Raw genomic sequence first — 22,929 nt, 5'->3', positions numbered from 1 at the left:
CAAGAAGACCTGAAAGACACCCCTGGCCCAATCTACAAGTGCAGCTCCATTTGGTCACTGACCGGGGGATTCCTACTGCTTCCACCACCCCTCGGGTAGACAACTTGTGACTGTGTCGCAGTAGCTAAACTGGGGCATGGGGTGGTGAGGCCGAGGTGAGAAGGTGCAGTCCGGCTCCGGTAACCAGAAGGCCGATGCGGCACGAATTTTAGAGTGGACTAGGAACCGGTTTCAGGTCTGGAGGAAGAGGCCTGATGTGGGAGCCCGTGTCTAGAGAGGATGCGCAGAGCGGCGGCCCGGCGTCACAAACTGGGCATGCTCCGGCTGCAGAGAGCCCGCCCCTGTGCTCCCCTGCCCCGCTTCCGGCAGCTCCCGGCCACGCCCCCGCGTGCGAGGCAGACTTTACTTTTCTCCGACTACACTCCCACAACTCCCCGCCGTCTGTAACGTGACTCCTCCCCGCGCGCTCCAGGTCCCTCCCCAAGTGCCAGGCCCCGCCCCCAGCCCCTGCATGCCGGAGAACCCTGCTTCTCTGTGCGTGAGCCTGGCGTTCAGGCGTGCAGGCCCTCTGCACCGTTGCAAGTTGTTGAGTGGCTGCACAGTTTGCAAGCTGGTGAGTTTCGGGGCACAGTGTGGGGCCCTCCCTGGAGAGAGCGGAAGTCCGGAGCTCAGGAAGACTGCCACTGCCCTGAGTTGTCCTAAGGGCTCCTTCCTTTCTCCAGGACCTCTGCCCCTCCTGTACAGGCTTTGATGAGGATGCTTCACTCTCCCTGGACTTGGGGTGCAGTGGGCCAATCTGCTTGGTGACTGTGTCTTTCTCCCGCCACACCTCCAGATAGATACCCAACACTTTTCAAGCCTCTGCTGGTCCTCTTTCCCTTCACTGCTGACCAGGGCATGAGAATCCACCTCTCCTCTCTTTCAGGAAGCTTCAAGAAGTGCCTGCTCAGATCGACTTGCAGCAGGCCCATGTTCCTTCCTTCTTGAGAATAGGAGAAAATAACCAAGGCTCAGGGTCCTGCAAAATCATGGCTGGTGTTAGGCGCATCCCTCTGGTCAAAAGGTCATCCTTAAACAGTTGGAGTAAGCAGATGGAGTTAGCCAGGCACTTCCCAAGTCAGTGACAGTACAGTGACTCCAGGTCATGCATGTCTCACTCAGTGGGTCTAGGTCTTTGTCCTGTGAGGGCTCAGCAGTTTTACTCCTAGCTGCCTTAATCTGGAAACTGATAGTTCTGAGAAGCAAGATTTGAGTGTGTGTGTGTGTGTGTGTGTGTGTGTGTGTGTCCTCAGACACAAGAAGCAGCCTGTGAAAGGACATAATACAACGTGTGGTGTCCATGTTAGATCTGCCCTTCATCTCTCTTCCCTGACAGGCAATCCCAAATGATTTTATTAACTTCCTGTGTCTCTTGATGTCTGCAGTACTTGTGATGCAGAGCCCTAGGGAACTGTGGGGATGTAAGAAACCTGGCTTGTGGTCAGTGCCCTGTAAGCTTGGACATGTTATCATCGGAGTATCTCCCAGATCCTGAGAATGGCTGGGCAGAATGGTCCTGCACTACTGGCCTGCCTGGGAGTTCATCCCTTCCTGGGCCCTCTCTGGATCTCCACTTAGAACTTGGCAGTGAAATAGTGCCTCACCTTCTGAGGTCTGTGGGAACCAGGCTGCAAGAACTCGGCTATGCTAAAGGTATTTTTCTTTGGGACTATTCTTTTTCACTGGGGGAAAAAACATCCGTAAGAGTATGGGTTTGACGAATATGTGGCATGGCTCTGAAGAGGTCTCTGTTATTGTGGAAGGCTTAAGAAGCAGAGCCCCAGGTGTGTTGGTTAGACAGCTATGTCTTGGACTCCAGCCTTTCTGTGGAGAGCGAAAGAACACCAATCTCTGGGTTGTGTTCTAGATGAGTAAGCCTCATCTGGGCCTGTCTCTGCTCCCTCCCCTCACTGGGCCTGCTTTCACAGGCATGCCATTGTCTTAGTTTTCTATTGCTGTGCTAAACCACTAGATTAAAGCAGGTTGGTGAGAAAAGGGTTTATTTGGCTCACATGTCCTGATGCCAGTCCACCATGAAGGGAAGGCAGGGCAGGAACTCAAGAAGGGCAGGAACCTGGAGGCAGGAACTGAAGCAGAGAGCACAGTGGGATGTTGTTCACTGGCTTGCTTTTCATGATTTGCTCAGCTTGCTTTTCTATATACCCCTGTTGTGCCCAAAGTCCGGACCCCCAAAAGACCACTAAGAGACCAAATCTGATGCAAAAACAAGGAGTCTTTATTGCCAATTAACTCAGGCCTCTCTGTCCATCTGGCTCAGGAGCAGAGCAGGAGAGACTTCAAGCAGCAGGGGTGAAGGCTTTTATCATGGTTAGACAAGGGGAGCTTGGGGGATTCCAAAACCGCATAGTTACAGGCTTGAGATTGGCCCAAGCCCTGGTTGGGTAAATGGATTGAGCTGATTGGCTGTTTTGGGTCTAGGGAGTTGCAACATTTTAGTCTTAGCGGAAGGACAGCAGGAGCTGCTTTGTCTGTTTCTCATTGGCCTTTCCCTGTTGGGGGAGGTGTTCATGGTTCTGTCTGTAACTAGGGTCAAAGTCAGGGGCAGTGGTGGGGGCCGGGGGGGGGCATCCTGCTCAAGTCTTGCTATGGCTGCAATTCTGCTGAGGCCTGGGTCTCTCACTCTGGGACCACCTGTCTAGGACACCCAGGTTGACTGGGCAGTTCCACACCAGTCTTCAGTTAGCAGAGATAGGCCCACAGGCCAGTCTGATTGAAGCATTTTCGCTGTTGAAGTTCCCTCTTCCTAGACGACCTGAGCTTGTGTCCAGTTAACAAGAATACTGGCTAGTCCAGTCAGTCAGGGTCCCCTTTTCCCTCATGCAGAGACATGGGCAGGAGGGACACCTGAAGTGCTCTCTTCCTTCCTTAACACTGTACCCTTCACAGTGCTTGCTAATAGATGCCAGCTGAGTTTGGTGGCTCAAGCTTCGAATCTTAGTACTTGAGAGGCTTCTAATCCCCGTATTGAGAGACTGAGTCAGGAGGATTATTGCTAGGAATTAAAGGCCAGTTTGGACCACATAGTTGTTGCAGGCTGCTTTGAGCCAGGGTGAAACTCTTGTCTCCAAAACACAACCAGTCAACCAACCAAACAACCCAATTAAGTTGTCGTAGTTGTTCTTAATTTACAGAGCACAAACTTTTAGGATCCAGTGGTCAGACCCACAAGACCATCACCTTGTCAATGCCTTTCTTAGATGTTCAAGCTGGTTTTGATAGGAAGCAACAGGAGTGTCACTGGTGTCTCAGTTCATTTTTCTCCCTCTCACTGGACTAGTCACATGCTCCTCTACTTGGGATATGGCTACCCCCTCCCCTGAGTAAGCTGAAAATACTATACAAAAAAGGGCATCACCTATCTGACTCCCTAAATAGCCCCGCCCAACAGCGCAGTGCACCACGCCACAGACTCACATGCCATCACAATTTTGACATGCATGGCATTGGGTCTGTAAAGTTCACACTTGAAAATCATGCATTTGAATTACAAAAAAAAAAATTGCAAAAATCTCATAATGTTTTGATAAGTTTGTATTTTTTTTTTGGTTGGGCCACATTCATAGCTGTCCTCAGCCACATGTGGCCCATTGGTCACAGGTTGGATGGGCCTGCTTGTGCCTGTGGCTTCTCTTAGCTGGAAGGATCACAGACCATTAGCCCTGAGGTCAAAATTCACAGCATGCAAGGTGCCTACTGTGTCCTTAATGCTCTGTCCTGTGGGAAAGCATGGAAAGTTGGGTGCACCATGAAATTGGGAGACAGTCCTGTCTCTTCACATGTCGTGGTGACTTTTCCAATGCCCCACCATGGTGTAAAGCCCTCCCCCCACCAACATCTACTTCCTCCCAGGTCTTTGGCTTCTGGTTGGGTCCCTGTCACCAAGAATATCTCAGACTCCTGACAACCCTGGCTAGGTTGCTGCCACAGCTATGCCTGGCCCTGTTTGGGTGAGCAGATGGCTTTGCCCAAGTTCTTACTGAAGGCATTGGTGTCTGAGTGCAGACTGTTATTTAAATAAAGCCTGAAGGTTCGAATCAGAGACCTCTAGACCATTCCACTGAGCAGAGTGTGGTCTCTGTCCGCCTGTCCACAGACACTGATAAACAAACTGGCCCACACCAGTTCTGGGGTCTGAAGTGAAAGCAACAGGGATTGTCCAGGAGGGAGCAGGCCTTTGCTGGAGGCTGGCCTTGCCATGGTTGACAGGATGGATTTTCTTGTTCTGTTTGCTGTGGAGGCCTGTACAAGGCATGGATAGATAAAAGTTGGAGATGCAGCATCGTGGCCTGAATATGTTGTGGTGTGTGTCCTTGTTATTCAGCTGTTGGCTTTTTGACTTAAAAATTAGCAGTAATAAAGGGCTCACTGAGGAGGGCTGTGTGGTTTGGGGAAAGCCACATAATGAATATGTGGAGTGTAATGAGTGACTTATCCCTTCCTGTAGCTGTTAAATGGTTTGCCTTAAGGGGACTAAATCCTTTGGTGACCTTCTGTGACCTTGAAGGAATCAGTGCCTTGGTAGATGTGGTTTCCGTGTGGAGGGGTCACAGGCTGTGTCTACCAAGATACCAGGCATCCCTGGGTTAGGCCTGCCTCCTGTACCTTGCTCCAGAGTCTGCCCCAGCAAAGTAGCCAGATAGACAAGACAGTCCATCCTCAGAGGCCACAGACACACTGGTGACACTCTTGTTGCTGGTTAAAACTTGTTTTCTGCACTCCCAGCTGGAGTGAACTTACTTTGGCCTGCAACATAAACGAGTAAGACCAGTTAAAAAAATTCTATAGGAACATCTGAAAGCTTTTATTTGTTGTCATGGATAACCACAAAAGGAACAATGAAAGAGTGGTAAATGCCTGGTATGTCCACTCTGCTACTAAAATTTTCTTGTTAGAATAATTTCCTACCCATAACACTTGTGAAGTCAGCCCTGTATCCAGCCCAGCTCTGGGGCCCATTCCCAGAAGTCGGAGGGTGACACCAAATGTCCAGTCCACCAATGGCATGGCTCATAAAAGCAGGCACTTGTTAAATCTATTTGTTTTTATTATAGACATCGATCTGCCAGTTGCAATAATGCATTTATGGACATTTTTCTGCAAGCACAGCGCTGGTGGCAGTTTTTACTGACAAATTGAGTCATATGGATAGTAGTTCAGAGCACTCTTAGCCTTATTGACAGATTGGGTGATCCCAACACGGGATTTCAGTGCATTGGTGGGTGAGGAGAGAGAACGGCTCTCAGAACAAAGTAGGAACTGGGACTTTAGACATGGAGATGCTAGTTAGGTGTAGACATGGGACGAAGAACGGACAGCTATTTCTCATTTATAAACCAGACAAAAGGTGGGAAGCCAGGAATGCTGCCTTCAGGTTGGTCTGCTGTTAGTATGATTGGTCAGGTCTGCCCCACATGGGCTCCAATAAGACCCGATGTGGCAACCGGTCACTCTCCTTGAATGGGTATACACAGGTTGCCCCAAAGGTGGTCTGATCTTTGCTGGCATCAGAATTTCTGAGAGCTCTGGTGCCCAAGGTGGTTTATAGGGCCCCATGGCAGGAATATAGAATTGAAACCTAGGGATCTTCAGCCTTGTGGGCTCTGAGAGGCCTCTGGTTGCTCTCTGTTTGAGCCCTTGAGTTCATCTTTAGACTAAGACAGGAAAGAGAATGTTCCAGCTCAGACCAGCTCCAAAGCCCTCTTCCAGCTGGATCCGCCTGTGCTTGGCATAAGTTGCCCAGGCTTTATGGATTTGTGCATGTTTTCAACTCTTCAGAGACATGTGACTCTTCAACTTGCAAATCCAACATGTTATCATCGCATTATGACTTTTGGTTTTGTGGTTCTGACAGCAGATGCAGATGTTACCAGAACTCTGGCATTAACTTTATGATAAGTGTGAAGCATGGGCAGGCATGGCTGGCCTCCTTTCTCAGTGCCCTTCTGAATAGGTTGTATTGCTTTTCTTCTCTTGAGTAGAAGCATTTTCTCTCAGGTGAGGGCCAGCTTTCAAATACAAACCCAAATGTGGTTTTTTGGAGTGAAAGGGGTTTTTTTTTATAGCAAGTGCTAGAGCTGTGTGTGGAGAGAGCCATGGTGGGATTCTGACGGAGTCAACCACTAGCTGGGTGAAATGGGCAACCGGTAAGCACCCCACCCCAGGTGCCTCCCTCTTTGCTGGATGAGAGTGATTGACGTATTCTGTCTACCTGGGAAGGAAGCATATGCAGCAATAAATGAATGTTTGTTTTATAAATAAGCACAGCGTGGATGGAAGCCTCCCCTTGAGACCACAGCCTTAGTTCACAGCCTTACTTTCTTCCAGGTCAGCCAGCATGTACACTGCCCTTCAGTCCAGTCCACATCCCAGTTTCTCTGCAGCCCAGTCAGCACGCTTCAGTGCTGGTTCCTTCAGTGAGCATCTTTGTTTCCTTGACTCCAACTAGAACCTGTATCACAGACTCAACCTCCCCCAAGTCCCCAGCTAGGTTAGTAGCACAGTGGTCACCTGCAACATCCCTGGAGACAAGATGGCAGCCATGACTTTGAGAAAGGTGACTTCTTCTTCCAAGGCTTGGTCTGCTGGCAGCTGTGGGGTACGATGAAGGTGGTGTCTTGAGGGATTCCGGAGGCCAAGCCCCAGTGAGCCGAGAGTAGTGATCATCGTTGCTTTGGGATAACATCAGTTGACAGTCACAAAGCCGTGCTTGGTGGAGTAGGACTGGAGGCTGCAGACGCCCCTCTCTGTCGTGTCTGAGAGACCAGCTTGCCTGGGCGTTGGGTGTGGCTCCCCCATTCGGAAGTGCCAGATTTCTAAGGTTTCATTTGTGGTGTTGATTTGCTCAGCTGCCTGTTCTGTTTCTTGTTATTGAGGAGTTTTCAAAGAGCTTGGCCTCCTGATCCGTTTGCTCAGGAGGCCAACTTCAGCTGTGCCCTGAGAGAATATACTCAATATTGGTGCCAAGAGCAGGCACCTTTGCTTGCCATATACTGCCAGTGCCAGGCAGCCCTAGGCTTGATATCTTTAGTCTCTTTTAAGTTGAAAGGATATCCCAAAGAGCCAGACATGTGATCCCACATGATGGCCCTGCTTGGGACCCAGGGGTGACACTTGCTTATCCAGCCTTTTCCCTCATGTGACTGCTCACACCATAATACCAAGGGGTAACCCAAGTTCTGCTGGATAAATTTTGTCAAAAATCAGTGATCTGAAGCAGGGCTTGTTATGTGTACCTGAAACTCCAGTGCTTAGGAGACAGAGGCAAGAAGAACAGGAGTTCAGGTCCATCCTTGGCTACATAATGGCTTCAGGGGGAGCCTGGGCTACATGAAATCTTGTCTCAAAACCCCTTTGTGATGGTCAATTTTTTTTAAGTCGGTGCTGGGTGGCCTAGAATTCCTTATGTAGATCCGGTTAGCTTTCAGCTCACAGAGATCCTCCTGCCTCTGCCTCCTGAATACTGGGATTAACAGCGTGTGCCACCAATCTGATATGTAATACTTAATCTTGGTTGTCAACTTCATGGAATTTAGAATCCCTGTGGAAACAAACCTCTGGGCATGGAATTTTTAGATTGGGTTGAGATGGGAAGACCTACCTTAAATGTGAGTGACATCATCCCATGGGTTGCAATCCCCACTGAGTAAAAAGGAGAAAGTCATTTGAGCACCAGCCTTCGTGACTCTGCCTCTTGACTGTGGATGCAGCCACCTCCTGCTCCCACCACCAAGCCCTCCCCACCATAAAACACTGTATCCCCTAGAACTGTAAGCCGGGGTAACTCTGCCCCTTTTAACTTGCATCTTGTCAGGCATTTGGTCATAACAGAAAAGTAAATATATCAGATGTATCAGATGTATCAGAGCTCTGCAGAATTTTCTGGGGGGAGTGGGGGAGAAGGAACTGTATCTTATTTGAGTGGCTCTTCACTCTTGTGTGGCTCATGTCATCCTGGAGTGTGGAAGGCATACTGTCTATGTCGCTTTACTTAGCCAGGGTGCCCAACCTTTTGACATGGTGACATGATGTTGTATTGAGCTGCATTCAAAGCTATTGCATGGCTTTCCAGCTGAAGGTTGGCCATGCTCTACCCTAGATCATTTCATCAAATCCTCTGGATCAGTTGAAGAAGGATGAGAAAGGAGTGACTTTCTTTTTCCTTTTTACATGTGAGGAAGCAGGGTTTCAGAGGTACATGGGGGCATAAAGAAGAGCTGTATAGCCCAGATCTGTTTGCTAAACAAGGGCAGGCTTCTCACTATCCTGCCGTACTTTCTTTGCAATGGTTAGGCTGAGAAGGTGATGGGAGGCCTTCGTGGGCAGAACAGAGCTTCTGCAAGCACATGCTTTGATATTCAGTGAAGGCTCTCTGGCCAGTGTCCGCAAGCATTGTCCTGGGCGGTGAAGAAAAGCGTACGTATATCTGAGTCTGTTCCTACATGATGGTTCTCAGGACCCCACGAGGAGTGTGCAGACATTAGCTGGGGCTGAGTGCAGTGCAGATGTCCTGACAAGACCCTGCCTACTGTAGGCGCTTTGCTCTTTGTGGTCAGTCTCTGCCTCACACCCCTCGGTGAGTTGAGGGCAAATGCTCTGGGGCTGTGGGGGAGGGGAACATCCAAGTCCTATCCATGGACTGTCCATGCATCACTGCTGGACAGGCACCCTTGCACAATCCTCCTCAAAGTGTGTCTGGAGCAGCTTGTGAGATTTCCTGTGGGTGTGCTGTGGAGGGCAAGCGTTGGATATTCCAGGTCGAGCCTTGGAACCTGAACTCTGGGGTGCATTTGGGGACCTGTCAGCACAGAGTCCAGTTTGAGAAGAGTGTAGGGTTAGCTAACAAGGATGGCTAGTACAGTAGGTGAGGGTTCTCCGGGAGGGGCTGTTCCATGCTGAGGGCTGTGGGGATAACAAGTCATTGCTCGGATCCCTGGAAGTTCACGTGCCTGCTTGTCATTCAATTGGGAAGAAAGGGAAGTTCAGCACTGGGATCTGGCAGTGAGGGGGAGGTGCCAGTATAGATTATGTGGGGTCTGGCAATGAGGGGGTGGTGCCTGTGGAGGTCCTGGGGATCAGCCTTGTCAGCTGACTGGAAGGTACATGTGAGAGGAGAGACTAGTTGGAAAAGGCAACTACGTGTAGGGTCAGTTTTCTTTGTTTCTTTTTGCTCTGTTTTGTTTTGATTTTTGAGGCAGGGTCTCCTGTAGCCCAGGTTAGCCTGGAACTCACCTTGAATTCCTGATCCTCCTGCCTCCACCTTCTAAGGGGTGGGATTGTAGGCAAGAACCGTCCAGCCCAGGTCCTTCTTACTCTGGAAGGAGGAAATGTTTGGAGTGTGTGCTTTTATTTAATGTGGATTTTAAAGAAGCATGCTGTCTGCCTTGCCTGGCATTTGGGCTCTGAGGCGGGGAGATTGCCTTATTTTAACTGCTCATTCAGGCAGAGATGTCAGCGGGGAGGAAGGCGGCTCATTAACAGGCACCTCCACCCCCAGCCTGAGCTCTGTGGGGGGCAACCTGTACTTCCTGTAGGTAGCTATGGCATCCTTAAAATCACACTGTCAAGTTTTAGGTGTACAGTCACATCAGAATGCAAATTAAAAATAGAGCGTGTGCTTGGCTGGCTTACATAAAGACCATGGAAAGTTCTCACTGGGTGGTGGATCGCTGTGGGGCTCCTCTGGTGGTTCCCAGTGTAAGAAGATACTCTTCGAGAGCCGGGCAGGTCAGAGGCCCATTTTCCGGTGCTGTAACAGAATACCCGAGACTGGGTGATTCTGTGTATAAAGAAAGAGCTTTTGGGCTCACAGTGTTGGAGTTGGGACATTGGAGATCCTATCTGGTAAGGGCCTTGTATTGCTTCAACTCATGTTGAAGAACAGAAGGGCAGGCAGGAGGCTGAAGTCCTGTGATAATTGGTCCATTCCTGAGAGAAAGACATTATTGGCTCCACTGTCCCCCCACAGTCCAAAGCCCTCCCATTGCGCCCTGCCCTCCCATACTGCACAGTGGAATTGTTCTAGTCCACGAATTTTTTGGAGGAAGACTAAGCAGGCTTATGCCAACCTTGTCTTCGAGGGCTGTGCTCTTGAAAAGCTGAGTGGATGTGACTGGGTAGATGTTGTGCGATACTTTGTTTGTATTCTGACAAAGAAAGCTTGTTTGGAGTCAGAGGGCAGAGCTAGCCACTAGTTAACCATAGAGGTTTGGAGGTCTGTGCAGAGAGGCAGCAGGAAGTGATAAGGCAGGGCGGGGAGAGGATCTCAGCTTTTTTGGACCGAGGAATGGAAGAGGGAGGAAGCAACTGTGGCTGCTCCCCTGCTTCTCTGATTTTTCAGGTTTTTACCCCAATACCTGACTCCTGGTTCTTATCGATAAGATTCACTGGATTTGTGCTTCAGGTAGGTGAGATGTATTTGTATTCTGGGTGCTGGTGAGGGCATCTGGAGGACAGAAGAGAATGATTTGTGTAAGTTAGATTTTTGTCTCTGTGGCCAAGTGTCACAGAGAACACGACTTAAGGGAATAGTTTGCTGTGGCTCACGTATTCAGAGGCCTCAGACCATGGTGAGTGACTCCATTGTTTCTGAGCCCGGAACAGAGGTAGAGAATCATGGCCATCAGGAGGCAGAGACAGAAATGAGGGAAGGAGAAGAAGAGAGACAGGACAGAGTCAAGGTCACAGTGTCTTTCCAGCATATGGCCCCAGTGACCTACTTCCAATGAGGTTCTTCCTTCTAGTACTGATTATATTATAAATCCATAGAGATGAATCCATTGATTAGGTCAGAGCCCATAGGGTCCGGTCATGTCCCAGTGATTAGAACCACCAGCTGAGGATCAAGCCTTCAACACTTGAGTGTTTGGGGCGGGGGTCACTTCACATCTAAACCATTACCATTTGAAACGGCTGTTTTGAACAAAGGGCTTCTGAGTAGAGATTTAAGTAGGAGAGATGGGTAGCCTCAGGGAGATCTGGGGAGAGGTCTCTGGGGCAGGAACTGCAGCTGGTGGGGTCTTGGGTGGTCGTTGGGTAGGTGTGTCAAATGGACACGTGGTGGGGTCAGAGTGGTGCGGAGGAGTTGGAGCAGACAGGTTTTGCAGGCCTGGCCCCTTTATGTGGTAAATGCAGAGCTCATGGAAGGTCTCAGAAACAGAGATTGAGAGTCTCCGTGTTCCGAGGTTGTCATCTAGTTAAGATAATGCCTACCATGACTCCTGTGCCTGTGTCAGATGACAGGGAATCAAATGAGAAAGCATGTCACGTCCTTAGCACAGTGGTGGTAGGAGCTCTGTTCTGGGCATGCCGCTGTTCTTGTTAGTAAGGCTCTTAGCACTCAAGGGGAAGTTTCTAGAATAATGGGCAAAGAAAAGAAATGATATATCTCCAAAAGTTACTGAATTTAGCTGGCTATCCCAAGAAGACCCAGGTGTACTATTCTTTATTGTGCAGAAAAAAATTTGTTTCTGTCACCATTGTGTTAGCATCAGATTAAGCTGTCGAGTCAGATGGATGCAGGGCGTCCTGTGGCCTGTCTGCTGATTAACAGGCTCCCTGCACCTCCCCTCCTCCAGCCCATCCGTCTCTGGGCTGAGCAAGGCTCTGAGAACTGACTGGTGGGAACCGAGTCCCCTTGGGTCAGAGTCACTAGGGGAGGCTGCTTCCAGAATGCTGCTTCTGAGGGATAGCCAGAAAGTTTTCTTAGAAAGATGGGCAGGTGTAAACATGGGTAAATCTTAAAGTTCAGGATTACCCTCCCTGCTGGCTGAGACCAGACATAGATAAGTGGGGCTTTTGGTCCTAAGCTAGATACATCCCAGACACACTGGGGTAGCTGTACATTCTGCACCTTACACTCCGTAGCTCTCCTAAACATGATTGCTGTGACTCTGCCACTAGCTGGAGTGTCCTTGGCCTTGAGTCTGGATCAGTAGTTTGTTTTCAGAAGCATAAGGCTTAAAGACCTCTACCTGGCTCAGTATGAGGCTGCCTGCAGGGGTTGAGTGTGGCCAGGGTATGTTGATCACTCTGTGTGTGTGTGTGTGCACACAGACGCGCGCAGTAGTGCACGTGTATATATGGAGGCCAGAGGTCAGTCACATTCATTGCTCCTCAGGCTTCTTGTGTTTTTTGAGACAGGATCTCTTTTATTTTTTTTTTTTTGGTTTTTTGAGACAGGGTTTTTCTGTGTAGCTTTGTGCCTTTCCTGCATCTTGCTTTGTAGACCAGACTGGCCTCGAACTCCTGGCTCTGCCTCCCGAGTGCTGGGATTAAAGGCATGTGCCACCACTGCCCAGCTTGAGACAGGATCTTTGGCCTAGAACTTACTGGATAGGCTAAGCTGGCCAGCTAGTAACCCGAGGGATTTGTGCATCTCCACCTCCCCAGTGCTTGGATTACATCTACATGCCAAGCCCAACCTTTGACTTGGGTTCTGGGACTCAAACTTGGTCCTCAGGCTTGTACAGGAAGCACTTTACCAACGGAGCCATCCTCCAGCTCCATCACTCATGTGTTTGTTTGTTTGTTTATTCATTTTAATGTGTAGAGGGCCCTGTGTGATTCCAGAGTCTGTCAAGCTGGCTGTAACACTAGCCACCACCATGATTGGCAACCTAAGGTGTTGACTTTGTCTCAAGCTGTTAGGGTGACTTAGGAAAGGTCACATCTCATGGTCACATCTCAAGGGTGTCAGCACCCTCAGATCACCTCTGCGTAGCTCAGAATGAGTCTGCCTGAGGAAGTAAGTGTTGCTAGGATACATGAAAGCTGTGGACCCGTGCAGACTGGTGTGCTGTGGGCCTTGGAGTCCTGTGAGCCCTGGTGCTCAATGGGCCTTGGGGGTTGTGTGCATCTTAAAGGCCTGTGAATCTAGGATTCTGGGGATGTAGGACTGTGTGAGTCTGGGGACTGTGTGGAGCTGAGTGAGCCTGGCTGTTATGTGGGGTGGAATAGGGAGTGTGAAGTGAGAACATTGTTTTGGGCTCTGGCCTCACGGTCTCTTGTTTCCATTCCTATCTGGTGTCTTCTATCCCTGCAATCACCTAGAAGTTTCTGGAAATGCCAGACTTCACAAATACCATACAGGCATGGGGTGTGGCTGCCTGGTACAGTATGTTGTTTAGCAAGGCCCCTGGCATAGAGACTCGATGGTTGGCCTCTTTTTGCTTCCCATCACTCTTCTTTTTTGCTTCAGACAGACTCTAGTTGAACCTCCTGCTCAGATCCAAGGCAAAGTGCATTTGTGCCTGGCTCTTTTGGACCTACCTGGCCCTACACATGCCCAGTAGGCACTTTATCCAGACTCTGCTTGTCTGCCCTTGCTCCAGAGTTGCATGTGTGGGTGGTCTGGGGTCTCCCTTTCTCTCTGTACGTTGGTGACTGCCTTTGCCCCCAAACCCAAACCCAGATATACTCTGCTGTTGGCTCTGCCCTCCAACCTCCCCAGTCTCAAGTTAGAAGCCACTTCAGTCCTGGGTTCCTTCCTGACCTTCCATTGCATTTGACTCTCACCTTTGTGGTACTGGGTTCATCCTGAGGTGTTAGGATGCTGGATCAGGAGCCTTCTGAGGCCTGGGCTGTGGTTGACTTGACCAAAGGCTATGCTTTGCTGGACACAGGCTCTGTGCTTCTCAGCACTGCATCCCAGGGTCAGAGGTTGCAATCTCGTGCAATGAGACTGTGTTTGAGAAGAGGCCTTCAAAAGATGGTTAAGGTAAAGTGAGGTCACAGGACTGACGTGAATCCCAGTCCCACAGACTCCATGCCCTGTAAGGTAGGCAGTAGATCCCCTGTCAGTATGCCAGGAAAGAGCTCTGTGCAGGAGCCCAGGTAGTGCCAGGAAAGAGTCCTCCTAGGTAGCCAGGCTTTTGAGCTTTTGTCTGGTCTGTAAAAAGTTACATAAATGCCTGTCAGTTAAGCCACCCTTTGTGGCATTGTGTTCTGACAACCAGACCTGACCCAACATGGTGTTTGTGCATAAATTTCAAGTTTGGGAATGAAGATAGCTCTGTTACTGGGCAATCTGGGGTTCTTTCTTGTGGGCTGTCAGTCTCATTAATATAAGAATTTATAAACAGATTTGGAAGGAAGTTCAAGGACGATTAGATTATGTAAGAGAAACAACAGGATAGGCCAATCTTGGCAGCTGTTGTGAGGAGGAGCTGGAGAAGAGGGAGAGGGCAAGCTATGCTTGCTCGAGTTCGGGCCCGGAAGCGTGCATGTCAGCCATGGAGAGACATGGGGTAAGTGGAGGGCTTCAGAGAAAGAGGGAGGGATGTCCAGCGGTCAGGGAAACAGAGTTTATTAAGAAGAGGCGTGGGCTAGTAAGCTGAGGGAAAAGCCCCAGAAGCCTGAACCAGGAGGCCTGGGACCCTCCATAGTGCAGTTATGTAGACCACCCATCTCCTATGTTGCTGGCTTCTCTTGCACATGCCCTATTCCTTACATGAAGCTCAGAGGAGGAAGGCTTCCAGTCGTTCTCTACAAACTGGCCGGGTGGCTTATTAGGTAAGTTAATTCTGTAGCAACCACCACCTCCAGTGTCTACTCTGTGTGTGTGATTGTTGTAGAATATTATTTTAAGGTGTATTACTTTTGTTTATGCTGCATTTGTTTAACTCTGTTAAGCTTTGTTACTTTGCATGTCTAAAACACATGATAGTCTAATAAAGAGCTGGACAGCCAATAGCAAGGCAGGAGGAAGGATAGGCGGGGCTGGCAGGCAGAGAGTATAAATAAAAGGAGAAATCTAGGAGAAGAGAGATCTAGGAGCCAGAGAAGGAGGAAGACTCCAGGGGCCAACCACCCAGCTACACAGCAAGCCACAGAGTAAGAGTAAGATTTACAGAAATAAGAGAACTGGAAAAACACAGAGGCAAGAAGTAGACAGGATAATTTGAGTTAAGGAAAGCTGGCAAGAAACAAGCCAAGCTAAGGCTGGGCATTTATAATTAAGAACAAGCCTCGGTGAGTGATTTATTTGGAAGCTGGGTGGCGGGTCCCCCAAAAGAGCAAAAACAAACAACAATGTGTGTGTGCTCCAGTGTCCATAGAAGAGGGGTTCAGATTCCCTGGAGGTGGAGTTACAGGCATGTGTGTACTGACCAGCATGGGTGCTGGGAACTGGACTTGATTCCTCTAGAAGAACATCTAACTACTCTTAACTGCTGAGCCATCTCTAGTCGAGTGTAAGCTCTCCCCTCCCTCCCCTTCTCTGCCACACCCCTCCTTCCTACTCCCATTCCATCCTTTCCCCTCTCCTCCTCTTTTCTTTTCTTTGAGGCATAGTCTTACTATGGCTATCCTGGCTATCCTGGAACTCTCTAGGTAGACCTGCTGGCCTCATAATCACAGAGCTCTACCTGCCTTTGTCTACTAAGTCCTGGGATTAAAGGTGTGCATAATCACACCTGGCTTGTCTCATTCTTACCAGATAATACCCACAATCATTGTTCTCAGCTGAGCTTCTGACTTCCTGTGGATGTGAATGTGTACCAGAGGAAGAGAAAACAGAGGCCTGGGCCGGTCACCAGGAGCCCTAGTGACTGCAGAAGTGGGTACAATAAGCAGGACAAAGATTCCAGCAGGGTTGCGGAGAAAGGGCTAGTCTTATTGGGTCTCTCAGGACTCCCTGGGAAGCAGAGGTGACAGCAAAGAGAAGTCCATGGCTGGGGGATCCTCCATAAGAGAAGGGCTATGCAGAGTGACCAGCATTGACTCCTTAAGTCCCAGCATATCACAACCAATGGTTATTACACTTTGAACATTAGCTGGGGTTCTCAGAAACACAGTGTCCACCTTCAGGCTGGGCTGTCCCTGAGAACACTGGTAGGTCTTCATTGAGGTGGGGACCTCAGTATGTGTTTCCTGCTGACAGACACACTGCTGGCCCCCTTCTGCATCTGTACAGCCTATTACAGGAGACCTATAGAAGTTGGAAGCCATTAAACCTGCCTGTCCATCCCACTGTGTGTGGGTTCTAAACCTATGCAGACTTTTAGGACTGTTGTACAGGAAATGCAGATGATAAGCTTTTTCATTCTGAGTACTTCCAGTTCTCTACCCCATAGTGTAGATGGACACCATGTCCTTAGGGCCCTACACTGGGGGCCCACTGTGGCCCAGAGAGGGACTGCTATATGATGCCAGAGTCCTGAATTGGGAATGTGTTGTGAATATTAAGACATGGGTCTGAATTCTTCTTGGTTATCTTTTATTTATTTATTTATTTATTTATTTATTTATTTATTTATTTATTTATATTAGCATCTGTTTGCTGTTTACTTCCATAGAGCCAGCAAGAATATGATTAACCCCGAGGGTCACCTTCTAATGTAATTATTAATGACTGATTCTGCTTATTCTGGGAATCAATAAGGGGGTGGTATAGCAGCCTGGTATATACTTGGACTTCATTTCTGGCATTTCATAATCATGATTCTAGGACAGCGTTCCTATTGGCTTATTACTCAGAGTGTGTTTGGTGATCCTGAAGTGTGTGATTACTTCCACATAATCATCTTGATAGGTAGAGTTCAGTATGTGACTTATGTTAATATGGCAAGTACTGCTGAAGTCTCCCGCCACTAATAGTTAGGGCGGGGATGTATAGTAATTGATCTTCCTGGGAGTGCTGCAATGTAAAAACAATCCGGGCTGTTGGAAGTATATTTTACAAGTGTGCATTGGGCCTTTGGGATGTTATATTGAAAAACCCAATTGTACAGTTACCATGGGAACCCAATTAGAATAGATTGCTTTTTTTTTCCTTTTGTCTTTCATCTTGACCAAAAATCTAATGTATTTTAAGCGTTTTCATATGGAACTGTGTTCCTCTACTGATGCGCCCTGCCACAGGGCTCTTTTATACCCCCAGCTTCAGCTTGGCATGGTGGTGTTCTCTAGCAGTGCCGTATGAAGATGTCTCCCAGAGAGATTTAATCAAATTTTTGTGGGAAAATTTTTGCACATGGTGGTCGAGGTTTTGGAAAGCATTTTAAGAAGTGGGATGATGGGTATCTTCCTGAGACAGCAGGCGATCCCCCATCCCCATCCCCACCCTCCCTCGTGTCCCTCTCCAGTGGAAGATATAGGGTGTCCCTCAGAGCTCAGTCAGAGTATTAAGTCCCTAAAAAGTCCTAGGTTACAGAGTGCTAGAGATGACAGGGGACCCCCGGTTTGGTCTCAGAACTTGTCTGTGCTCTTAAAATGTGTTAGGGCTCCCCAGAGCTTTTGCGAGCAGTACACAGTGGCTGCTCAGTTTCCTGGACATGATTGTTCCAGGTTCTCCTTGGAATCCCAGCATCCAGGGATCCTTTTTATAAAGAAGCACAGTGTTCGCACAGAGCCCAGCACATTCTCCAACAGACTAAATCATTTGGAAATTTCTCTGTCTTTATTAGAAAATTTTGTTTTTTTATACTTCCATATATATATATAATATATTTTGGTCCCTCTCTCTTCCCCACTTTCTCCCTCTAAATTTTTAAAAATACCCATTGCAATGTAACTATCAAAATAAAGAAATTTAATAAGGAAAACAATTATATACGTTTGGTACATGTAATATTTTCCCCCAAATTCCAGTTTCTGTGGGCTAAGTCCCGAAGGTACAGATGGCCGACTCTGCTGCTGTATTAGAGATAACATTGAGAAATTGAAAAGTATTTATTAATTCATGTGAACAACCATAACCCGTTCGATTTTTACATAAAGAGCATTTTTCAGTGGAAGGCAGTTTTATTTTCCATAAAAAGCAATTAGCGGCAGGAGTGTTACTGATCTGCCTTTGTTCCAGACCTTCTGAATATCTGAGTACGTAGACGGCAGCGGGGTGCTCAGGTCCGCTTCTGCGTTCAGTCTGCCTAGATGTTCAGGCCTCCTGAGAAGCTGCCCTTGCTCAGTGGAGAAGTTGGAAAAGGGAGTAACAGTTTATATTTCAGATACATGGGACTGTCCTCGCAGAGCTGGCCAAGTGGCAGACTTTTGAAGTGTGGCAGTCTGGTGACAAAATTCTGCACCTTCCCTACTCCCGTCTGTTTCCATGAACTGTGACTTCAGCATTAGGTGTCTTAGGTGCTTGGCTGCAGTTTGAAATGAACTTCCCTAGAAGTCCACAGATGGAAGTTCAAGTCCCTAGAAAGTCTCTATTAGTAGATTGCATGACTTTGAAGAGATGGAGCCCAGGGGAAGGAGCCCTGGTTAGACACTGAGATTGTGCCCTGAAGGGGCTTGTGGGACTCTGGCCTCTGCTCTTTTCAAGTCTTAGTGATAAAGTGAATGGCCCCGCTTTCCTGGCGTACCCATTCATGACCACCCAGCCTCCCTATAAGTTAAAGCAACTGTGAGGAGGGCCGAGCCTTTCCTCCTGGTTAGCTGGTGTCTCAGGAGTTTGCCACAGTAAAGGGAACCTGCCTGGCTCGGCATCTCTATCAGTTGGAAGTCGCTCTGCTCCCTTAAGCACCTGATGGTGATGTGTACACCACGCTGTGGCGGTTTTGGATTTCTGGCTGAATTCCACCTGGGCCTGAAGAGTTACGATCCTTCCGCTCTGTGTGTCAGCCCACAGAAGGCCATGGCCCTGTAACTTTCTCCATGTCTGTCTGCTTTGTGATTAGGGCCCAGATGAGGGCTTTTGTGTCATCATGCGTACTGTTGGCATTGTTTTACCTTCAAATGTTTTCTAGAATTTACCCAGGAAGTTGTGTAAGTGTGGAGACTTCTCTAAGTATTTACTGCGAACCTGGGACCTTCTTTTTCGCCCTAATATACTCCTGCTCATGCCAATTATTCTTCTTGAGACTTTTTTGGTTATTTTGTGTTTTGCAAGACATTTGACCCTCTCATGGAAGTTGTTGAATTTATTGGCTGAAATTACTTGCCTGTTCCCTTGTTGTGTCTTTCACGTATGTGGGGTCTTCAGTTTTTCTCCTTTTTTTTTTTTTTTTTTTTAAATAAGAATCTCACTATGTAGCTCTGGCTTTCCTGAAACTCACTCTGTAGACCAAGCTGGCCTCAAACTAATAAGATCCTCCTGCCTCTGCCCCTGGAGTGCTGGGACAACATGCCCAACTAGTAGTCATCTTTTTAAAAGTATGAAATGCATTTACTGGGAAATTTCTATTACTGTGATCTCTGCAGGCATTCCATGGCACAGATGTACCCCTACTATGCACATGCCCGTGCGCACACACAAATAAATAGGTTTGTAAACAGATACATTTTTTAAAAAGAATTAGTAGTATTGGCTTGTGAGCTGTAGAACGCTTCCTTGTGGTGAAGCTCTTCTGCTTCCTTCCTCTCCTTCCCCTCCTCTCAGCTTCTTACCATGTCACTATGTAGTTCAGGCAGGCTTTGAACTTACGATCTTCCTGCCCTCATCCCCCATAGCTGGGATTTCAGGTTTGTGCTACCACACCTGGGTGATCAGCTTTCTGAGTGTGACTGTCATCAGACATGAATGCCTGTGACATCATATATCTGACTGCTAGGGAAGTAAAAGGGGAGAGTGGTCTCTGTAAGGTTTCTGGGTTACATGTAAAATTTATATTGTATATATAGTGATTTTATGTGTGTGTGTATGTGTGTGTATATATGTGTATATATGTGTGTGTGTGTGTGTGTATATATGTGTATATGTGTGTGTGTGTGTGTGTGTGTATATGTGTGTGTATATATGTGTATATATGTGTGTGTGTATGTGTGTGTATATATGTGTATATATATGTGTGTGTGTGTGTGTGTGTGTGTGTGTGTGTATATGTGTGTGTATGTGTGTGTGTACAGAGAGGAGAACAGATGAAAGAATGAGAACATTTTAGTTCCAGGCCACAGAAAATACTCATTTTACACAATTTGACTTTGCAGTCTTTATGAGTTTGGCCTCCCCGGCCCCCTGAGTTGCTTTACTCCATTATTTTTCCTTTTCCTTCTTCAGTTCATCTCCATCCTTTGCTTATTTTTTTCCATCACTTTTTAAAATGACACATTGTCTCAGGCATGCTTGAGAATACACAAGGTCATATAAATTCTAAGGCACTGGCTGGAGGCCTGTATAGCACCTTGTCCTGTGAGGCGGTCTCCACTTCCTGTCCTGCCTGGTCCACCTTGATGATGTCACTGCTCTGAAAGTCATGTTTATATAGTTTTCCGATATGCATGTTTGTGTCTCAGTGATGAAGAGGGCGCTGTGCTGCTCGTGAGAACCAGAGACTCGCTCTTCTCTCTAGCTTTCTGAACTTTATCCAGAGCTGCATTTGGCCAGTGTTCTGTGCGCTGCCCACCGTGACACTGCCCTCTGTGACTGTCATGTGGCTTGATGTTTCCCTGTTAGCAGGCATTTGGACCCATCCCAGGGTTTTCTGGGCTCCACAGTTCTGATGACCCTGGAATGTGTCTCCAGCTCACAAGTGGAACAGTTTCTCTTCTGTGTGGCTCAGGCAGAATTGTTGGCCTGTCAGTGGGCTCAGTGATACAAGACAGTTATGGCTTTGTGAAAACAGTTACAGCAGATGAGACCCCCCCTCCACAAGTGACTCAATCTTGGAGTTACCCTACTATGGGGTAGTTGCTGGCCTACTGTGTGGCAAGTAAGATCTCAGTGTGATCTACATGGGAAGTGGTACCTCAGTGTGATCTTGCTTGCCTTTCTCTGATCATCGAGGCTGAACATCTTTCCACATTGCCACTCACCACTCTGGCTCTGTGAAATGCCTGTTCACACCCAGGTTGGCCATGGAGTCAAGGATGAACCCGACCTCCTTCTCCTCCTGCCTTCACATCCCAAGTGCTGGGATTGCATACATAGGCTACCATACCTGGATTTAATGGGTGCTGGAGATAGTATCTACAGCTCTGTGAATGCTAGGTAGGCACTCTATGATTCATTCTATGAATGAAGGTAGGCACTCTACTGAGGTAGTTATGTCCCCATCCCTATTCACACCCCCTTTGCCCATGTTCTAATTACTTGTCTTTTTCTTATTCATTGTCAGTGACCCCTAGTTCATAGTTATTTCATCATTTTCTTGATGGTGACTTCTGGTGGGCAAGATTTCCTAGTTTTAATATAGTTACATATAATTGGCTTTGGACTTTTTTTTTTAAAACTTGCACATTCTGTGTCTTATTTAAAAACGCCCACCCCTTTCCCCCATAAAAATGCTGCTCTATATTCTCTTGTAGAAATATCAATTTTCCTCTTCATATTCAAGTCCATTCACCATTTGGAATTAATTTTCATCTGTGGTATGGAGTGGAAATCCGATTCTTTACTGTGAGCAGTTTTGATTTCCTGTTGCTCTCTGCTCATTCTTTTTCCCATCATTAACTTTTGTTTATTTACGTACTTCATAAACAGTTATTTCCTATTTTATGTTGGTTCCTTTAGCTCTCTGAAACCCTACATTCCAGCGTGGGCTCCAACCTGTCTGTTATATTACTGTACCTCTCATACATGACAGCCTGGTACCTGTTGGCCTGAGACTTGACCAAACTCATCTGGATTGAGTCTCATCAGCTTGACTCCTGAGGACTTCGTTCAGGAATGCTTTCTTCACGTCCCTGAAGGGCATTTGGATGCCTGAAGCCACTGTGGCAGCACTCAACTGTGTCCTTTCACTAGCCAGGAGACCTGGGCTGCCTCTCTGATATAATGAGGGGAGGTCCATGGTCTGTGCGTGGATGGTGTAACTACAGCCATCACTTGTCAAGGCCACACTGTGCTCCTCATCCCTCAATTTTGCTCCATCTCCTTGTTCCTCCCTAAATTGTTTCTGCTTGCTAGAGAGGTTAGCATGAATTTAAAAATTGTCATGTGTTCAATATCTAGTATATTAGAACTCCTTAATCCAGTTTTCTCAAAAAGAAATGGGTTGATACACTTTTGCCTAAAGCTACCATAAGTTAAATATGTACCAAATCTGGAAGATTGTGAAAAGTAATATTAAAATCAATTCCTAGTAGGTTCAGGCCTGTGTCCGCAGATATATGTGCAGGTGGATGCCAGTTCTAGCATCTCCAACATCTTGGGGCCTCTGTTGCAACCCGGGCTTCATTTGCACAGCTTCATGCATTGGTCTATCAAAGCTCTTGCCCCCTCAGGGCCTTCAGACACAGACTCCCCTGCCACACATCTGGCCTCAGAAGCTCTCTGAAACTGTGGAGGAAGATTCCATGACGCCCTTTTCTTGTGCATCCTTCACGATTCTAAAGGCAGAATCACGTGGACATCACTGCCGAGTTCAGCTGGCAACTTGGGACGTTTGCAGTAGCTTTTGTTTGCTGTTGCTTTGTAGGAACAGAAAAGTTCTTAGGCCTTTTCCTTTCATAAGCTAGGAACTTAATGGATGGGATCTTACCCTGAGGATACCCTTCCCTTTGTTCTAGTAAAAATCAGGTCTCTCCTAATGGTGCTCATCCGCTAACAATTGCAGCCTCTCTTCCTACACAAACCTTGCCTGTAGCTTTGGGCTTGTCAGTGTCCTTTTCCTCTCCAAACTGTACATTCTGTATATCTTTCTGCCCTCACTTGCTCTTTTTCATTGTAGACCTGCATAAGAGTGATTACTAGTGTATTGGTTTGAAAGAAAATGTCCCCCAAAGAGAGTGGCACTGTTAGGTATACCTTTGTTGGAGTAGGTATGGCCTTGTTGGAGGAAGTATGTCACTATGGGGGTGGGCTTTGAGGTCTCTTTTGCTTAAGCTACACTCAGTGTGGTACACAGTTCACTGCCTATTGCCTGTGGATCCAGATGTAGAACTCTCAGCTCCTTCTCTAGCACCATTTGTGCCTGCTTGCTGCCATGTCCATGATGATAAGGGACTGAACCTCTGACACTATAAGCCACCTCAAATTAATGTTTTCCTTTA

At 47.7% G+C, this 22,929-nt stretch overlaps 1 protein-coding gene across 2 annotated transcripts in view; it reads left to right on the top strand.

Moving 5' to 3' along the window:
• Positions 1–472: 472 nt before the first annotated feature.
• Mgmt (O-6-methylguanine-DNA methyltransferase) overlaps positions 473–22,929 on the top strand; it is a 243,948-nt gene continuing 221,491 nt past the window's right edge. Inside the window, exon 1 of one of the 2 annotated variants that reach the window (XM_028869097.2) lies at positions 473–613. In XM_028869097.2, coding sequence (XP_028724930.1) covers positions 512–613 — 102 coding nt within the window. In that variant the 5' untranslated portion in view covers positions 473–511. Of the gene's footprint in view, positions 614–10,367; positions 10,460–22,929 lie in introns of those variants that run through there. The other variant, XM_037209596.1, reaches the window with a different exon arrangement.

The sequence above is a fragment of the Peromyscus leucopus genome, chromosome 1 (assembly GCF_004664715.2).
Source record: "Peromyscus leucopus breed LL Stock chromosome 1, UCI_PerLeu_2.1, whole genome shotgun sequence".
Lineage (NCBI taxonomy): Eukaryota > Metazoa > Chordata > Mammalia > Rodentia > Cricetidae > Peromyscus > Peromyscus leucopus.
This window is presented reverse-complemented; position numbering and strand designations above follow the sequence as displayed.